At 41.3% G+C, this 18,420-nt stretch overlaps 1 protein-coding gene across 1 annotated transcript in view; it reads left to right on the top strand.

The window, feature by feature from the left end:
• Ncbp3 (nuclear cap binding subunit 3) overlaps positions 1 to 18,058 on the top strand; it is a 30,099-nt gene extending 12,041 nt beyond the window's left edge. The window contains exons 4-13 of the mRNA XM_028787231.1: positions 4,010 to 4,135; positions 4,784 to 4,912; positions 5,134 to 5,210; positions 6,272 to 6,380; positions 8,106 to 8,205; positions 9,223 to 9,326; positions 11,470 to 11,767; positions 13,546 to 13,700; positions 15,780 to 15,941; positions 16,705 to 18,058. Of these exons, the coding sequence (XP_028643064.1) occupies positions 4,010 to 4,135; positions 4,784 to 4,912; positions 5,134 to 5,210; positions 6,272 to 6,380; positions 8,106 to 8,205; positions 9,223 to 9,326; positions 11,470 to 11,767; positions 13,546 to 13,700; positions 15,780 to 15,941; positions 16,705 to 16,940 (1,496 nt within the window). The 3' untranslated portion in view covers positions 16,941 to 18,058. The remainder of the gene's footprint in view (positions 1 to 4,009; positions 4,136 to 4,783; positions 4,913 to 5,133; positions 5,211 to 6,271; positions 6,381 to 8,105; positions 8,206 to 9,222; positions 9,327 to 11,469; positions 11,768 to 13,545; positions 13,701 to 15,779; positions 15,942 to 16,704) is intronic.
• Positions 18,059 to 18,420: the final 362 nt, after the last annotated feature.

The following is an 18,420-nucleotide window of genomic DNA, read 5'->3' as shown; positions in this document are numbered from 1 at the left end:
GTTTCCTTTTTTCTTCTGAGACAGGTGTCTCACTGTGTAGTCCTGGCTGTCCTAGATCTCACTGTTTAGGCCAGGCTGGTCTTGAACTTACATTCCCTTTTTTAAAATCTCTGCCTTCTCAGTGCTGGGATTAAGGCCTATGCCACCACACACAGCCATATTGCCTATTTTTAAATTGGATTTTTTTCTTTTTTTTTTACTATTGGGATTTTAGAATCCATTATATAGTCCAGATGTTGACTTTTTGTTGGAGGTATAATTTGCAAATATAGTCTTCCATTTTATAGATTGTCTCTTCATTCTGATGATTATTTTATTTTCTTTACTGTGAAGAAATTTTTGAGTTTGGTATAATCCATCTGTTTAGTTTTTGTTTTGTTTCCTGTACTTAGGGGATCTTATCCAAGGAATTCTTTTCTATCCAGTGACCTGAAGCTTTCCTCCTGTTTTCTTTTGGTAATTTGTTTCAGATTTTACAAGTCTTTTTTTTTTTTTTATTAAAAATATTTTCCTTTCTGTCTGTGAGTGTTTTGCCTGCATGTTTGTCTGTGTTCCATGTCCATGCAGTCTCTGAGAGAAAATCTGGGTCCTTTGCAAAAACAAGTTCTCTTTTCTTTTTTTCTTTTTTTGTTTTGTTTTGTTTCAAGACAGGGTTTCTCTGTGTAGCCCTGGCTGTCCTGGAACTCACTCTGTAGACCAGGCTGGCTTTGAACTCAGAAATCCGCCTGCCTCTGCCTCCCAAGTGCTGGGATCAAAGGCGTGCGCCACCACTGCCTGGCAAGAACAAGTTTTCTTAACTACTGAGCCATTCTCCATCCCCTAAGTATTGCTCAGGTATGCCAGCCTATGTTCTGTGAGCTGCATGTACCTCAGGATAACTATGGATGTACCACAACACAAAGCTATAAACTTTCTTAATACATGATAAGAGTTTGTATGCATGAGTGTTTTGTTTTGTTTTATAACTTGAATTCATGATTCTCCAACATGAACTCTGTAATGAAAGATCCTGTTTCAGTGTCGGGAGATTAGTCATGGCTCCAAACATCCTGAGTTAATAACAAGCCTGCTGACCTGCTTCTGCCTCCTAGGCTCAGCCTATTCAGAGCTCTAGTCTGTAACCTTCAAGGTAGCGCTGTGGGTGGGAATGTAAGTTGGGATAGCTGTACGGGGGGAAAATACTATGTGTGTTCCTTAAAAAATTAAGCAGTAGGATTATCATAGAACCTAATACACCACTTGTGAGCACATAGCCAAAGAAAAGCAGACTGTGAAGAGGTATCTGCACACCTGTGCATTTTGTTATTTATTGTGGCACTGGCACTATTCACATAGCCAAGACAGGAAATTAAGTTAAATGGTCATTTCTGGTGCTAGGGATTAAAGCTGAGGCCTTACACATGCTAGGTAAGCCCTATCTCAGAGCTACATCTGACCCACAAGCTGATGAGTAGATTAAGAAAATGTAGTACATACTCCCATGGAATACTATTCAGCTATAAAAAAGCAAAGCCCTGTCGTTGTGACATGGTAGAAGTAGAGATCATTATGTTAAATGAACTAAGCCTGCCACAGGTAAACAGCAGCACAGGATTCCATGATGAACTAACTCTAAAATACATGAGTTCAGGAGTAGTAGAGAGTCAGATGTTGGTTACCAGACTGGGGGAGAAGGAAGGATAGAAGGTTGGAGATGATTGATCAGCCGCTGTAGTTTTAATTTGGAGTGAGGTGGTCTGGTTGTGGAATTGCATGGGAGGGTAATTACAGAGAATGATTTTGTATATATCTCAGACATATAAAGGAAAGGAGTTTGAATGTTTATAGCAGAAATGAATCATAGATGTTTGCTTTACTTTTTATTTTTGAGATAAGGCCTTACCCTATAGCCCAGGCTTTTCCTCAATTCACTATGTAGCCCAAGTTAGCTTTGAGTTCTTGGTCATCTTCCTGCTTGAGCCTTTTGGGTGGAAGGATCACGGGCCTGAGCCAGCATGTCCTGTTTTCATGTATCAGTTAAAGGAGAAACACGCTCGAGAGTAGTGAGAACAGAACTGTCAGACTTACATGAGAAGAGGAAGGGAGGTTATAAGGCCCTAGTTGTCTATGGGGTGTCTTATTTGCATAAGATTTAAAAATTAATACTACTTGTACTGATTGGTAGGCTTCTGTCATCTCCATGCATGCACATGTCGAGCTTTGTTACGTTGCATCCTCTAGTGCTCCCCACTGCTCCTGGTCCACAGCCCCTTCCCCATTAGTCTCTGCTTGAGATCTTTAAAGGAATTAAAACCAGGTAGTAGATATATAAGGATTTACAAATCCTTAATGACATATTTACATACTTTACAATTAAAAAGTTTAGATAAGATAATCTACTTGAATCAGTATTTCATGGAAACACTCAGATGACTATGGCTTTCAACTTTTTTTTCACCAGGTGTAACAGCTCTTTTCAATGTATTGTGAATGGGACCAGGCTTTTTCCTATAGCTATTAAGGTGTTTAATGCTACATATTGATGTTTTTATTTGTGGATGTGTGCATGCTGAAGTGTGAGGACAGCTTTCGGGAGTAGTTTCTTTCTTTCCACCTTGCTGAGACAGGGTCTCTTTCTGCTGTGCTGTGTTCTCCAGGCCAGCTGACCCATTACTCTGTCTCTGCCTCTCATCTGTGGCGACTGGGGCTACAGATGCATGCCACTGCATCTGGATTCTTATGTGGGGTCTGGGGTTGTAACTCAGTTCCTCAGGCTTATGTTGCAGCCAGCTCCTTAAGTGCTGTGCCATCCCCCAGGCCTTGGGAGATTGTTAATAACTTTCTTTTTCATTCAGTATGTTTTAGAATCTCTAGTATATAATCCCTCTGTGTCTGTCTGTCTGTCTGTCTGTCTGTCTGTCTCTGTGTTATATTCTATTTATAGTTTGAGTAAACCATAAGTTATTTAATATGGGTAAGCCATAACTTATTATCCTCATGGCTGCTGGATTATTAGAAATAATGCTGACCCAAATATTGTTATGTGAGCTCCTTTGTGAACTCACATGTGTGTTAGGACTGAGGCTGAGAATGAATAGATTTTTAGGAGATGTGCTAGAATATACTCTGATACCCTTTGGAGTATCCTAGCCGAGGCAACTCTTCCCATGTGGCCCATGTTTCATGCAAAAGATAAAATCTGCTCGGTAGAAAATAGTATCTTTTTTATTGGTTTTAGACAGGGTCTCACTATGTGGCCTTGGCTGGTCAGGAACTCACACTGATCTGCCTGCCTGTTTCCTGAATGCTAGGATTGATAGTGTCTACTTCCACAACCAGCTAGATATCTTCTTCTTTTTTTTTTTTTGTTTGTTTTTTTTTTTGTTTTGTTTTTTTGAGACAGGGTTTCTCTGTGTAGTTCTGGCTGTCCTGGAACTCACTCTGTAGACCAGGCTGGCCTCAAACTCAGAAATCTGCCTGCCTCTGCCTCCCAAGTGCTGGGATTAAAGGCGTGTGCTACCACCGCCCGGCTTGGTATCTTCTTAATATGAACTTTCAGATTAGTAGGAAGGTCAGCCCATCTCTTCATATTTTTACCTGCCATTTTATTTCTGTCTGTATAAGTTGTTTTAGATCTTTTGTTCATTTTTGAGTTGTGGTTTTTTTTTTTTTCTGATTTGTAGAATGTCTTTTTTCTTTTGTGTGTATATTTTGGGGGAAGGGACAGGACAGTAGGGTTTGAGAAAGGCCCCAGTACTGTGAACAGTCCTATGGGGCAATGTATTTTGTCAGTGCTGTCTATTTTCTCTGTCTGAGCACTGGGTGGCTATTGTGAATCACATCAGTTGCTTACGTGGGTCAATGTAAACATTAAAGAAGTTGACCCTATCCTCTTGTTCTGTGTTCTTTTGAAATAATTACTGCTTCAGGTTCTTCTTCTAGAATCATTATCTAAACCATGGTAAAGAAATCTTAGCAAGCTGTAAATAGCAGGTAGGAAAATTCCGTGTCTTGTTGTTTTTTTTTTTAGCAATCCCCAAGGTGAGACTGGAGACAATCTACATTTGTGGAGTGGATGAAATGAGCACCCAGGATATCTTTTCCTATTTTAAGGAATATCCTCCAGCTCACATTGAGTGGTTGGATGATACCTCCTGTAAGTATACCCACATTTTCTGCTTAGTATGCTTTTGTTTATGATTTTTAAAGAGTTCTTGTTATCTTTGAAAATGAATAATTACTGCCCAAACTGCTTATGCTTAACTTTTATCCTTAACCTAGGAGAAAAAAGTTAACCTTAATTTAAAAGTTAATCAATCACTGTGTTTCAGAAGGGTTTTCTTGGGACAGGTCTTAGTCTAGCCCAGCCTGGCCTAGCACTGGGAATTCAGTAGCATCTGCCAACCACATGCTGGGATTGTAAGTGTGTGCTGCCACATTTGGCTTCAGGCAGTGGTGGAATTGGATTTGGGAATGTAGCTCTAAAACACGGGCCACATGGGAAGAGTTGCCTCGGCTAGGAAAGCATGGACAAGGATACTCCAAAGGGTATCAGAGTATAATCTAGCACATCTCCTAAAAATCTATCCATTCTCAGCCTCAGTCCTAACACACATGTGAGTTCACAAAGGAGCTCACATAACAAAACATTCATGAGACGTTTGCCACCATTGTATACTTTTTTCATGAGCTGGTTTTCACATTGACTTACAGCCTTGTAGCCAATGAGGCTGTGGCAGTGAACCTGATGCCAAATCTGCTCTCAGGAAATTTACACTTGGATGTGGGTGATGTTTTATTTTAGGTAATGTGGTGTGGCTGGATGAGATGACGGCTACACGAGCGCTCATCAATATGAGCTCTCTACCAGCCCAGGATAAGATGAGAAGCAGAGAGGCCAGTGAAGACAAGCTGTCTGAGAAAAGCAAGAAAGGTAACTACACACAGAGAGAGCCCTTTTCTGTCCTCTGCACTGACTTGTTCAGGGCCTTACATAGAACATTATGGACACTGCCTCACCAGATGTTTCTGAGGTAAATTATGATACTCGGGTTTAACAGTCAGTAGGAATAGGAAACACTGGGCTTTTTAAACTTTACAAGTTTATGATGGGGTTACATTAAGGTTCCTCTTGTCCCTCACACTCCATTTTAGACAAGCAGGAAGACAGTTCAGATGACGACGAGACTGAAGAAGGAGAAGTTGAAGATGAGAATTCAAGTGATGTAGAGGTTAGTAATAGGGCAAAGATATCTGTAAGGTTTTATTGAAAAAAGTGCTTACTGTCTTTTTAATTGTAGGACTTAAAGACTTAGTAAGCTGTGTTCTTTGTCTAGCTTTCACCATGGAACCTTCTGAAAGTGCACCAGCCTTTTAGTTTGTATGGATGTAACAGTTCATCTTGGAATCTTAGAATAGTGTTTATCCTTGTGAAGAAGAGAAAATGGGCTTATTAAGAAACATTTTGAAGTGTTACCTATCCAATAAAATAAGAAAAAGCAAATAGATTTTGTTAGAAATGTTGGTGAGTGTTCATTTGAAATATTGTATGTGTGTGTGTGTGTGTGTGTGTGTGTGTGTGTGTGTGTGTGTGTGTATGGTGCCGGGACAAACCTAGGGCCTTGGACATGTTAGGCAAGTGCTGTGCCTCTGATCTGTGTTCTCAGCTGAGTATATTCATTTCATGTTTAAATATTTAAGTGGTAAGTGTTTACTATTTAGCAAATTCTGGGAACAAGCTATCAAGTTTAAAAACAAAACAAAACAAAAAAAACCCCTGGCTTCACTGGAGGCTGCATTCTAGAGGGGAAGGCAGATATATATACAGTTGCATGCTGTTAGGAGACACAGCAAGCACCAGAAAGACTGTAAAGGGTGAAGGGAGAGAGATTAAGGGCTATGGTACATGCTATACTTGCAGAGGACCTGAGTTCAGTTTCCAGCCCCCATGTGGGATGGCTTACGACTGCGTGTTATACTCACTACAGGGCATCCAACTTCGTTCTGTCTTCTGCAGACAACTGCACTCATGTGGACATAATGCTACACAGACACAGACCTGTGCACATAAGTTTTAAAAAGTGTTTATATTGAAAGAGATAGAAAATGATGGGCATTAATTTTTAGGCAAGATAATCAGAAAACCTGGCTTCACAAGTCTCCAGAGGAACAAGTGCTATAACACTGGTGGTTATAAAGGACAGAATGCTTCCTAATGGTAGCTATACAGAAAAAGTATGAAAAATGCTGGAATATTTATATTGAAAGTGTTTTTTTTTCCTCTTTTCTTAAGTTGGACACATTGTCTCAGGTAGAAGAAGAGTCTCTGTTAAGAAATGATCTTCGTCCAGCTAACAAACTTGCTAAAGGAAATCGACTGTTCATGAGATTTGCTACAAAAGGTAAATTTGATATTTGGTCAGAATGATGAAATTACTGAATAAAACTTTCCTGTTGTCGAGAAGCTAGCTCAAATAATGTCAAAGCTCCTTTTAAACAAATACATTATGAAAAAGCAGCGTACTGACTGAGAAGGAGTTTCATTCACATTTGTACTTGTTAGTGTGTATTTATTTCACTGTTACATTCCCAAACATGCTTGTGATGTCCCTGGGTCCCGTTTCATCTTCTTCTTGTTCATACATTCCCTCCCTTTCCCTTTTGACCTCCCTTTTACTTAACTCTGAAATTCCACATAGAGAAACAAACAGGGTGCTTTGTGAGCCTTTGTTTTTGTTTTTCAAAGCAGGGTTTCTCTGTGTAGCCCTGGCTGTTCTGGAACTGGCTTTGTAAACCAGCTGGCCTGGAACTCAAGAATCTACCTGTCTCTGCCTCCCAAGTGCTGGGATTAAATGTGTGAGCCACCATATCTGGCTTGACACTGTTTTTATGAAGTAAGTTTTATTAAAGTAGGATTTTTGTTGGAGCCATAAGTGCAGGGCACTGGAACAGAGGGCTTTGGCAGTGCTTACGGTGCCCACTGACATGTAGAACCCATGCCTGAGGTGCTGCAGTGGATGAGGATTTAGTTAGGGCTATACTAATTTGGTCCAGGGCTTCATCCCAGAGATGCTACCATGTCTGTGGCAAGAGAGCTGGCTTTAAAATGAAATGAGATTCCTTCGGCACACACTGAGTCTACCACTGTGTCCATCCTGGTCATCCTGGTAGGTAACAGTGATGACCAGTAGTAAAGGTGTTGTTTCCGTTCCACTGACACCACACTTGAATCCACCTGGAATCACCGGACCAGGGACTCTCCCACACAGTGTAGGCGAGCATCTAGTATGTTGGTAGAAATCTGATTTTGCAGAAACTCCTCCCTTAACCAGAACTATGTGTGCAATACCTTTTTGCCTTTGGTGTCTTTGGGCCGGTTTCAGGTTAGATGAAGTTAAGCAGCCTAGGCACCTCAGTGTAGTAGCAAGTGAATACCAAGGATCTGATCCCCTTCCTCCCACTGGGAGAGCCCATTATCTACCATGTCTGCCTGTTTGATAAAGTTCTCGTATGTCTTGTCATAGAGGATGCTCGACTTCACTAGTACCAGCAAGTAAGCCAGTATCTTGTGCCTAATGACAGATAAATGAGTCTTTGCAGTGCTGAGCTTAGCCTGACACAACTTCCTAGGAAGCAGGAGTACATGGTAGGAATCCATTGTTGATGGTCATAGCAGTGTTGCCACCAGTGTGTCTACCACAGTGCCATATGAGGGTAGCTTTGGTGTTCTATCTCTACATAATTTCTGTGCCCCTATGTTCCAGAAGAAGAAATGTGCTTGCCAGTATCTTGTCTCAGTAGAATATGCCACTGTATGTCCCAATTTGGGACAATGCCATGAGGGTACTGGAAGGTCTTTTGGGGGTTGATGGAATGGGCTGTTGCAAATAATGTTTTCATAACCATGGATGTGTAGATACTCTACAGTAGCTAATTTTGATTCCTTTGGGGCATATATTCAAAAGTATTATAGGTGGATTATATGGTCTTTCTATTGCTATATTGCAAACTTAAGGTCAACCTGGGCTACATGAAACCCTGCATCAAAATACAAACATCCAAAATCAACCAGTCAATATTATTTCACTCTCATAGGAAGCCCTAAGTAACTGTTCTATTAACTTTAGATGACAAAAAGGAACTCGGAGCAGCCAGAAGAAGTCAATATTACATGAAATATGGAAATCCAAATTATGGAGGCATGAAAGGAATTCTTAGCAATTCATGGTGAGTCCAAAACCCTAAAATATGATGGCTGTTTGCCTATCTTAATGTTTCTATTAGCACATAATAGGCTTCATTGTGACATCAGTGTACATGTAGATAATGCATTTTCATAGTTTGATCTTGGCCTCACCTGTCCCCACCCACTTCTCTTCCAACTAAGTCCCTTCTACTTTGATGGCTCTCTTGTGTGTGTGAGTGACCCACTGAGTTTTGTTAGGGTTTTTTACAGGAGTGTGGGTATCTTACCAGTAGTCACTGAAGAAAATCTTTCCCTCCTCACTCAACTACAAACTGCATATAAATCATGGAGCCCTGTGAGTCCCACCCCATTCTTTAATGGGTTGATGAGCTCAGTCTTGGGTAGGTTTGTGCGGTAATCACAGCTCTGAGTTGAGGAGTGCTGCAATCATGCCACACCCAGGAAGTCAGCGTTCACCCCACTTTGCCCTTCTCCAGCTCTTCATTCTTTCTGGTCCTTCCTCCACAGTGTTTCTTGAGCCTGAAGGGGTGACATAGATGTCCATATACAATTAAGCACTCAGGAGTTTTTTTATTCTCCGCATTTTGTCAGTTTCAAATCTCTGTCTTCACTCATGACCACTGCAAAATTTTTTTTGGTTTTGGGGGGGTTCTTTTGGTTTTAGTTTTTTAAAACAGTATCTCATGTAACCTGGACAAGTCTATGGCCAGGCAGGACCTTAGACTCCTTCCTGATCCTCTTGCCTCCACCTCCCAAGTGTTGGGACTACAGACATGTGCCACCAAGCATGGCTTTAAAATGTAGTAGTTTGAACACTGCTTGAGCTGTTTTTCATCCTTAGTTGGTGTTCTGTGGCGGAATGTCAGAACCAATGTGGACTAAAGGCCAGTGAGGGAAAGCTCATGGTTCTTAGCTGTGCAATGATATGAGAATGCTGCTTCGGCACCTAACACTGCCGTTGTGGAGCTGGAATGAAGTGAATTTCAGCATCCTTCCTATTGGTTTCTGATGGTGTGCTTATTTTGGCAATATTGCAGGAAGCGAAGATATCATTCCCGTCGCATTCAGCGGGATGTGATCAAGAAGAGAGCCCTGATTGGGGATGACGTTGGCTTGACGTCGTATAAACACCGACATTCCGGTAGTTGCCTGCTCAGCTCTTGGGTAGACACACACGTTTGGCTCTCAAAATCATATTTTTATTCTTAACACAGTCTTTTAAGGTTCCAAACTTTATCATCCTCTCTTCCTTGCCCCCACCCTCTGCCAACATAGAGGAAAGTAAGTCGTGGTTAATTTTAAATTGCCAGTACAAGAGGTCACATGATTTTATAAAACTGTTTTTTAAAAGACCATATGTAACAGAGAGAATTAAAATAAAAATTTCTTAGGAACTTAATTTTTCTACTATTAATGTCAACGACTGCATGGAAACAACCTTATCAAATGGACTGACTTTGTTTTCCCTTTCCGATGATGTTGAGTAGGCTGCTGTGTTGAGTGTTTTTACACATTGATTTTTGCATATGAATGCTGCCAAGACATGGGACATTATGACTTGAGGCTTTTTTCTTTCTTTCTTTCTTGTATCTTTATTATAAAGGAACCATTTTCATTATGCTTTCTAAAAGTTTGAATTTTATTTTGACGTGTACAGTCTTCTACTTTATAGAACTAGGTAAGTCAGTATAGTCAGTATTCAAACAAAATAGCATGCACAGGGGTCGCTGCTTTTGGATGAGACAGGAAGAGGTGGAGTATACATACTTTTACTAATGGATGTGTACAGAATTGTATCTTTGAAGTCTGCATATTAGTTATACATATAGTTTCCGTTATACTTTAACAATTTCAGTTACTTTAAGACATTGTTCACTGGGTATGCGCCACATGCCTTTAATCCTAGCACTCAGGAGAACAGAGGCCAGAGGATCTCTGTGAGTTCCAGGCCAGCCTGGTCTATAGAGGCTACACAGAGAAACCTTGTCTTGAAAAACAAACAAAAAGAGATATTGTTGTAACCTCTTTATGCCCCTAATTCTACTTTCAAAAAATTATAATTATTGTAAGTATATACTTTATATTTGCTATTTCCACTTAGCTGCAAGCATTATTTCATGTTCTTTTTTTAAAAAAGATTTTATTTTTAATTATTTGTGGATGGGGGTGGGGAGTGTTGGTTTGTGTAGTGCCTGTGGCGGCCAGGAGAGGGTGTCAGATTCCCTTGGTGCTGGAGTTACAAGCCATTGACTCTGGTTCTCTGCAAGAGGAGTATACATTTTTAACCACTGAGCCATCTTTCTAGCTTCCTAGCCCATAAACTTTAGAGTTAATGTTTATTTTTATTATTAAGAGTTATCATGTGGCATGAAGTTATATTGAACATTGAATTACTGCATATTGAATCATATAAAACATCTGGTCATTCTATTTTCATCAACTGATCAGTATGTAACCTTGCTGTCCCAATTTTTCTGTTTAAAGACAGTTGGTTTAATCTGTACTATTAATTAATTGACATTGAATTCACAGCTGAGGGCACTATAACTCATGCTTGAACAAGGCTTAGTATAGGTATCTTCTTTATAAGGTGTACCACCATCCTTTTACACCAGACAACATTTCACTATATTTGGGGGCCTTTTTTTTTTTTTTTCTATAACCCTGGTGTCCTAGAACACACTGTTATAGACCAAACTGGTCTTGAACTCTCAGAGATCCACCAGCCTCTGCCTCAATGATGGAATCACAGGCATAAGCCATCACACCCAGGGGCCATTTTTAAGCAGTGAAAGCAGCAGGTGAAAGCACACGCCAAAAAAGGTGTGAAAACACAGCAGTTGATAGATCGAAAAGAACCTTGCTCGCACTATGAGTATTGAATAAGAAGGTAGTGTTGCTGTGGCCTTGGCCAGGAAGAACACATTTGGCCACTCAGTTTTCTGTTAGTCTGCAAGTGTCTTCAGATGTTTTTGACAGTACCTTGAGTGTTGATTTAGGAGTCAAAAATAAGTCTGACAGATTTATAAATATAAAACTCATGAATAATGAAGATTGCTCATATTGTACATGAGTTTATATTCATTCACTACTATATTCGTGCTTTAGCTGGTCTCCTGGATAAGCAAGTAAGGATAAGAGTGGCGTCCAGTTGACACTTGTAGGCAGTTCTCCAGTACAGTCTTAGCGGGGGCATTCTTTCCTTCTACCAGTGTAGAGTAGAAACCATACTTATTAGTTTAGCCTTAAGTTTAGTACTAACCTTTTGGGTTAAATTTCTTCAGGGTTAGTGAATGTTCCTGAGGAACCCATTGAGGAAGAGGAAGAAGAGGAGGAAGAGGAAGAGGAGGACCAGGACATGGATGCCGATGACAGAGTCGTGGTGGAGTACCATGAGGAGCTCCCAGCTCTCAAGCAGCCCCGTGAGCGTAGCATGTCTAGGCGATCCAGTGCGAGCAGCTCAGACTCAGATGAGATGGATTATGACCTGGAACTGAAGATGATTTCCACTCCCTCCCCAAAGAAAAGCATGAAAATGACTATGTATGCGGATGAAGTGGAATCCCAATTGAAAAGTATTAGGTAAAATTATTTTTCTCTTTTTAGTCAATGTTCACTTTAAATGTACTTATTTATTTGTTTTGTCAATACTGAGGATTGAACCCAGGAGGATGTCTTGTATATATACTAGGTAAACACTCTCCCACTGAGGTAGGTAGATTCCAACTCTAATTTTATTTTCTTTTTCAAGGATTTTGAGACAGGACAGCATTGGCTGTCTTGGAGCTCACTCTGTAGACCAGGCTGGCTTCAAACTCACAGAGATCTGCCTGTCTCTGCCTCCCAAGTGCTGGGATTAGAGTCATGCATCACCACATCTGGCTTTGATTTTCTTTTTTTAATATTTTTATTTTATATGGATGAGTGTTTTGCCTGCATGAATGTCTGTATACCATATTCATGCTGTACCCTCAAAGGTCATAAAAGGCCATCAAATCCCCTGGAACTGTAGTTACAGATTGTTGTAAGCTGTCATGGGGGTGCTGAGAGTCAAGCTTTGGTCATGTGGAATAGCAGCCAGTGCTTTTAACATGCTTAATTCTTCAAAGCCATGTTTTTCAGCCCCTATAATTTGATTTTTAAATGGTAATTTTTCATGTCATAATCATTTTTATATTAGTTTTCATTCTTCTACCATGAATATTGAACACAGGTGGTCAGGCTTAGAAGCACGTATCCTCACCTGCAGAGCCATCTTGCTCACCTTATTTATTTTATTTATTTATTATTTATTTGAGATTGGGTTTCACTGCAGAGCCCAGGCTGGCTTTGTATTTAGCATTCTTCCTTCCCCGGCATTCTTAGTGCTGGGATCACAGGTGTGGTCCACCACACCTAATACCTTTGATAGTTCCTGACGTTTCTATTAGTGTTGCCCAAGATAAATAGATCCCTCGAAGTCTGCCTTGCCATAGAAAATAGTCCATGTATTTAAAACTCTGTATGTGTTGCTAGATTTCCTTCCTAGGCCTTTGCCCACATTACTGCTTGTAACTCATACCCTCACCAGGGCTAGGTGCTACTCTTCTTAATGTTTATGGACCTCTGAAATAGATAGTTACTTTAATGAGAGGATTCAATAAGTATAGATTTTATTTAAATCTTTTGAAAATTTGAGGCAGGATCTCTCTAAACCAAGTATGCTGGATTTAAATGTGCTGAGTAACATACTCAGCATGTGAAGTTGTAAGCATCCTACAGCCTGCCTTAGTCTCCCTGGTAGCTGAGACTGCAGACCTGCTCCACCAGGCCTGCTATCTTTCTGAGGTACTCTCAGGTAGAAAGGGAAAGAACTTTTAGTGTTAATTTGTACGGCTTTGTTCACATCTTTATGTTTAGTTTTTATACAACTAATAGAGAATTCTAGCAGAGTAACGCTGATTACCATGAGGAGGGTCTTGTCTGTAGACAGAGAAGGCTTCTGTAAAGAAGGGGACTGTAGACTTAACTGTGTCTGGACTACATCCCAATGGTACCTGTGTGAGCAGAGTTTCAGCCTCTTAGCAGGTGTCTGCTTAATGTTTGCTCACCCTTAGAGAAAGGAGCATTAGTTATGTGTTCTATGATAAAGTGTACAGGCATCATGTGGAAGCCACCTACCTTGTCAAAGTCAGCAGTCTGTCGCCATCACCATCTCTTCACAGCATGTTGATCCTGGTGAGCCATTACAGTGACGTTTGTAAGTCAATGGCGGGCATCTTAAATTGAGGTTTTCTGAAGTAGGAGACTTTCCTGCATCTTTCCTCACAGTTGAAATGGGTTACTTGTGCTCTCTCTGCTTTTTTTTTTTTCCCTTAAAGGAATCCCATGAGGGCAGATAGTATATCCACAAGCAATATAAAAAACCGAATTGGTAACAAATTGCCTCCTGAGAAATTTGCAGACGTCCGTCACCTCTTAGATGAAAAGCGTCAGCATTCCTGTCCACGGCCAGCAGTCGGCAGTACTAAACCAGGTACTATTCTTCCCTCTTTTGTGTTCCTGACTCCCTTCCTGTAAGCCCCTTGGAGTTCTGTCCCAGTGTACTCTAACATTTCCAGCCCCTCATATGCAGATGGCCAAGCTCTACCCTGTAGAGGAAAAAAAAAAAGATTCCAAGATCTGGCCACAAAATCCCACTAATCCCAGGCTACCCTGGAAAGCACCCCACCACCACCACCAAGAAAACCTATATAAAGCCTGCCTCCTGCTCAGTTCTTTGCTCTTAAGCAGAGGCAGCCACCTTCCTGTGTCCTTCCCAATCCGTCTCTTGGGAGAGGTTTGTTGTGCAGTGTGACTTTGTGGGATTCTTTGGCTCCCAACTGCCAGGATACTTTCCTCTCAGAGTTCTAATTCTATACTTCTGAACACCTGAGAGCAGATGGGCCAGGGTAGGCTCTTCTGAACTCATTTAATTGTTGTTGTTGTGTCTAAATCTTTAGGTCGGCATTGAAGTTCATGAGAAAATAAAATCAGATTTTGTAACAAAACTAGCTTTTCAATATTTTTGTTTGAAAAAATAATTTTAATACTAAATAATAATAAATAATTTATTTCCCTGGATATTTTATACCCCAAACCAATAAAGTTAAGTTGGGTGGTTAGAAACATGATTGAGTGTGAACTAGATTGTATATGAGAGCAGACCCTAATGGAGCGGTATAAACGTGTGTCTATGGCTAGGGCCGGCATGTGCAAGTCTTTGGGGAGGCTGCAACAGCTGCCACAGATCTGCTGAGAAAATTGGAGCTGGCTTTTGGAGAAAGTAGCTTTAGAGCTTAGTCTTGGGAGGAAATAGAACACAGTTGGCAAACTACGTTTTGAAGTGGGAAATAATGTGATTCTTATTTTAGAAGATGTTTTTGGAGGATTAGAATTTAGTGGGCATAGAAAACAAAGTAACAAGGGCTAAACTTCTTAGGGACAGCAAAGTCAAAAGGGGTGAGAATAGAACCCTGGGAAGGAGGAGGATGGAAGAGAAGCCACTGAAGAGGCTCAGCCTGAGCTCTTCTGGGGAGTTTACATGAGATGTCAAGAGTAGGGCTCAAGGCTGGTGAACATGTGGCTGCTGCTACTTGTTAGGGGCGACCTCAGGCCCAGCGGCTTTGTGACAGATTTGGAGAACACACTTAGCTTAGGACACTAAATAGTAATTAATCATATTATTTCCCTGGAATATTTTATACCCCAAACCAATAAAGTTAAGTTGGCTGGCCTATTGCCAGTCTCATTATACTTACTGGTTAAATGTAGTAAGTTTATTGGGAATTACTTGTATTTTCAAGGATTGTGGTGTCTATCCTCAGGAAGCTTGCAGTATTATTGTTAACTGAAAAATGTGGTATGTTACTTAGTTTTGCTTGGTTCTGGCAAAAAAAGAAAAAGAGGAAGAAAGAAAACTTTGCTTCAAGCACTCAGCTGATAGCCTCTGCATCCAAGTTTTAAGTTTTCTTAAGAGAACCAAGACCAATTATGAACAGAACCGGCTTTTAGAAGCCTTCTCATGCTGGGTACTGTCCCTTCACTATGGGAGATTTGGGATCAGGTCTTTAGAGAGCTTTGCTGATTAGTTTAGTTGATTGGGGCCTCTGCCTCTTGAGGACTGGGATTAAAGACATGTGCCACCACCATCTGGTGGCTGACCAATTTTTTTTTTTTTTTTTAACTAGCCTAGAGTTGTTTTGGAAGAGGGAACCTTAACTGAGAAAATGCCCTTCCAGATTAGTTTGTGGAGAAGCCTGTGGTGCATTTTCTTGATTGCTGATTGTTGTAGGAGGGCCCAGCACACTGATGGGCAGTAGGGAAGCAGGCTGAGCAAACCTCAAGGAGCAAGCCAGTAAGCAGCACTCCTGCCTCCAGTTTCCTGCTCTGTGTGAGATTCTGCCCTTACTTCTTTTGATGAGTTGTTATATAAAGAGTGAATGAAATAAACCTTTTTGATCGTGATATTTTGTCACAGCAATAGAAACTATGGCTAAGACAAAAAGCCTAGGTCATTGGTACTGAAGTAAAACGTATATGCTTACTAACAGGTATACTTTTTCTCTTTTTTCAGATATTCGCCAGCGGTTAGGCAAAAGACCTTATTCTCCAGAGAAGGCTGTTAGTAGTAACCAGGTGGTTCGGAGAGAGCCCTCTTCGGATGTACATAGTAGGCTAGGTGTTCCCAGGCAAGATGTTAAAGGCCTCTACTCTGATACTCGGGAGAGGAAATCAGGTGAGTAACACACACAGTGATGGAAGGGGAGTGGAGACCAGTAGTTCTATCTTAGGACGTAGGTCTGTGTTTGTTCCCTCTTCAGTTAGCATGACTGCCTTTGTTTACATCAGCATCAGCACCACACCTACAGGAAAGTTTGCTTCTTTTTAGTTTCACATTATTTAGTTTCTTTGTCCACACATAATATCTAGGTTTTTCATGTAGCATTCATTTTTCCATAACTCTTCCACCTTGCTTTACTCTTCATAAGTAAAACCTTTAAGTGGTTTGCTTACATGTTTGTCTGTGCACCATGTTCATGTCTGGTGCCCTTGAGGTTAGAAAAGGGCATTGGATTCCCTGGAAGTGGAGTTACAGACTGTTGTAAGGTGCCACGTGGGTGCTGGAAACATAACCAGGCCCTCTCCAAGAACAAGTGCGATTAACCAATAAGGCCTTCAGCCCAATACAAAAACACTTTAAAATTTTATAGTTGAAAACCTGAGAATTGTTCATAGTAAAATAGACCCTTCAGCCTGCAGAATGTGAGAGCTGGTGGTTTCTTGGCAGACTGAGGGGGACACAGCAAGTGTCTGTTCTGTGCCTGGTGTGGGGACACCTGCTTTGAGCTGTGACCTTCTCCCATTGAGTCTCAGGCTGTCCACTTACAGACTGGCGCAATCACCTCTATCGATGGCAGGTGTTGGCAGAGTGCCTGCTTCCTCAGAACTACATGGTGCTCAGCACTGATGGCCAACTCAAGTGTCTTCTCACCCAACAGGTGGTTTATGGACTCGCTTAGGATCAACACCCAAGACCAAAGAAAAGAACACGAAGAAAGTGGATCACAGGGCATCCGGCGCTGAGGAAGATGACTCGGAACTACAGAGAGCGTGGGGTGCTCTAATTAAGGAGAAAGAACAGTCTCGCCAGAAGAAGAGTCGGCTAGATAGCTTGCCGTCACTCCAGATTGAAGTCAGCCGGGAAAGTAGCTCTGGTTCAGAGGCAGAGTCCTGATGCCCTGGCCTTGGCAACTGCCCTTAAACCTGACATTCTTATGTAGGGTGGGGCGTGCAGTAGTTGTCGCCCTTTCCTCCTACCTGCACCCTGAACACTTGCTGTCCTAGTAGGACAGCTTAAAAGTGTGATGAGTTTTGAAGGGTGTCTCTGTCTTGTGCTGCAGAGTTATAGTTCTGGGCCCTCAAGTCTTCCCAACCACCCCACAAGCTTTACCCTTGGAGTTAAAGGCAACCCTCCAGATTTTGTAGACGTTTTCTTAATATTTTTAACATTGTGTCTTTTAAAAGAAGTGTTTTACACAGTCATCCAAAGAGCAGAGAACTGAACTTTTCACTGTTGCCTTGGCCCTGACAGCTCTTGCCAGCAAGCACCCTTTCCCAAGAAAAGTCAGTTCTCAGGTGCTTATTGGACAGTCTTTGAGGGGGAAGATGAGGGAAGCTGCCTCCCGCTCAGCCTTCCAGGACCTTACTGTGGTGGCTGAGTCTCACAAACCTGACCTGAGATGCGTCTGCCCTTCTGAGTAGATAGACATGCAGCAGCAATCAGCAGTGGCTGCCATTCCTCCCAGGGGCTCTGTTAGAGTCTTTTACTGGCTGGTAGCCTGATGTGAAGATCCAGTTCAGTGCTGTAGGACTTCTAGGGACAAACAACTGTGACTTCTGGATTTGGAGTTGATTTCTGTGCTTAGGGGTGGGGTCTTGGGTTGGTGTTGAACAATTTTTAAGTCTGTATTATGTTTAAAAACTATTAATGACTTAAAAGTTTAAATTTTTAATTTTTCTATGTGGCTATTCCTCCTGTTGGCTAAGGGGAAGCTCAAGTGGTGTCTTTTGTGTTGTTAAATATACATTATATACTTTGGAAGAAGGCAAAGAAAGGAGTCTGATTATTTTGAATGATACCAATTGTATGGTTTGTTGTACTTGAGTTCAACTTGCTTTGTGGCCACTGTAGGAAAGAAGCCGCTATCATTTGTGACGGGCTCTTGTTCATTACCACTTTTCTAGAAACGACACTCTGAGAATTCATTCTTTCTGTCTCTGACTTGTCATTGAAGACTTATTCAAAACTAGCAAATAGGACAATAGTTTCATAAAATTTAAGTTTATTTTTAATCTCCTTTCAAATTATTTTACCATGGGGAGGCAGTAGGTTTGACTTCTCATCTGACTTTTACTTTGTCGTATTTAATACTGTTATCACTCTACGGTCTTAAAGGTGGTATTTCACCTGAGTGCTTAAGAAGCCCTTTGGGGTGTGAAGCTCTTCACCTGCCTGGGCTGTTCTAGATCATAGAACGCTTGGCTTGTGGTTGAGCACCTGACCCTTGATGGCTGCCTGCACTGTGAGGGAACAGTGCTGCAGTGTTATGACAAAACTGTATCATATGTATTATTTGGTTAGGAACACCTCACCCCCCAAACTCCACCCCCAGAAAGATGGGAGCGTATAACCAAAGTGGTTTGGCTTCCAAGGA

This window comes from Grammomys surdaster, unplaced genomic scaffold, assembly GCF_004785775.1.
Source record: "Grammomys surdaster isolate TR1022 unplaced genomic scaffold, NIH_TR_1.0 125621, whole genome shotgun sequence".
Classification (NCBI taxonomy): Eukaryota; Metazoa; Chordata; class Mammalia; order Rodentia; family Muridae; genus Grammomys; species Grammomys surdaster.
Note: the sequence above shows the minus strand (reverse complement) of the source record. Positions and strands in the feature narration are given on the sequence as shown.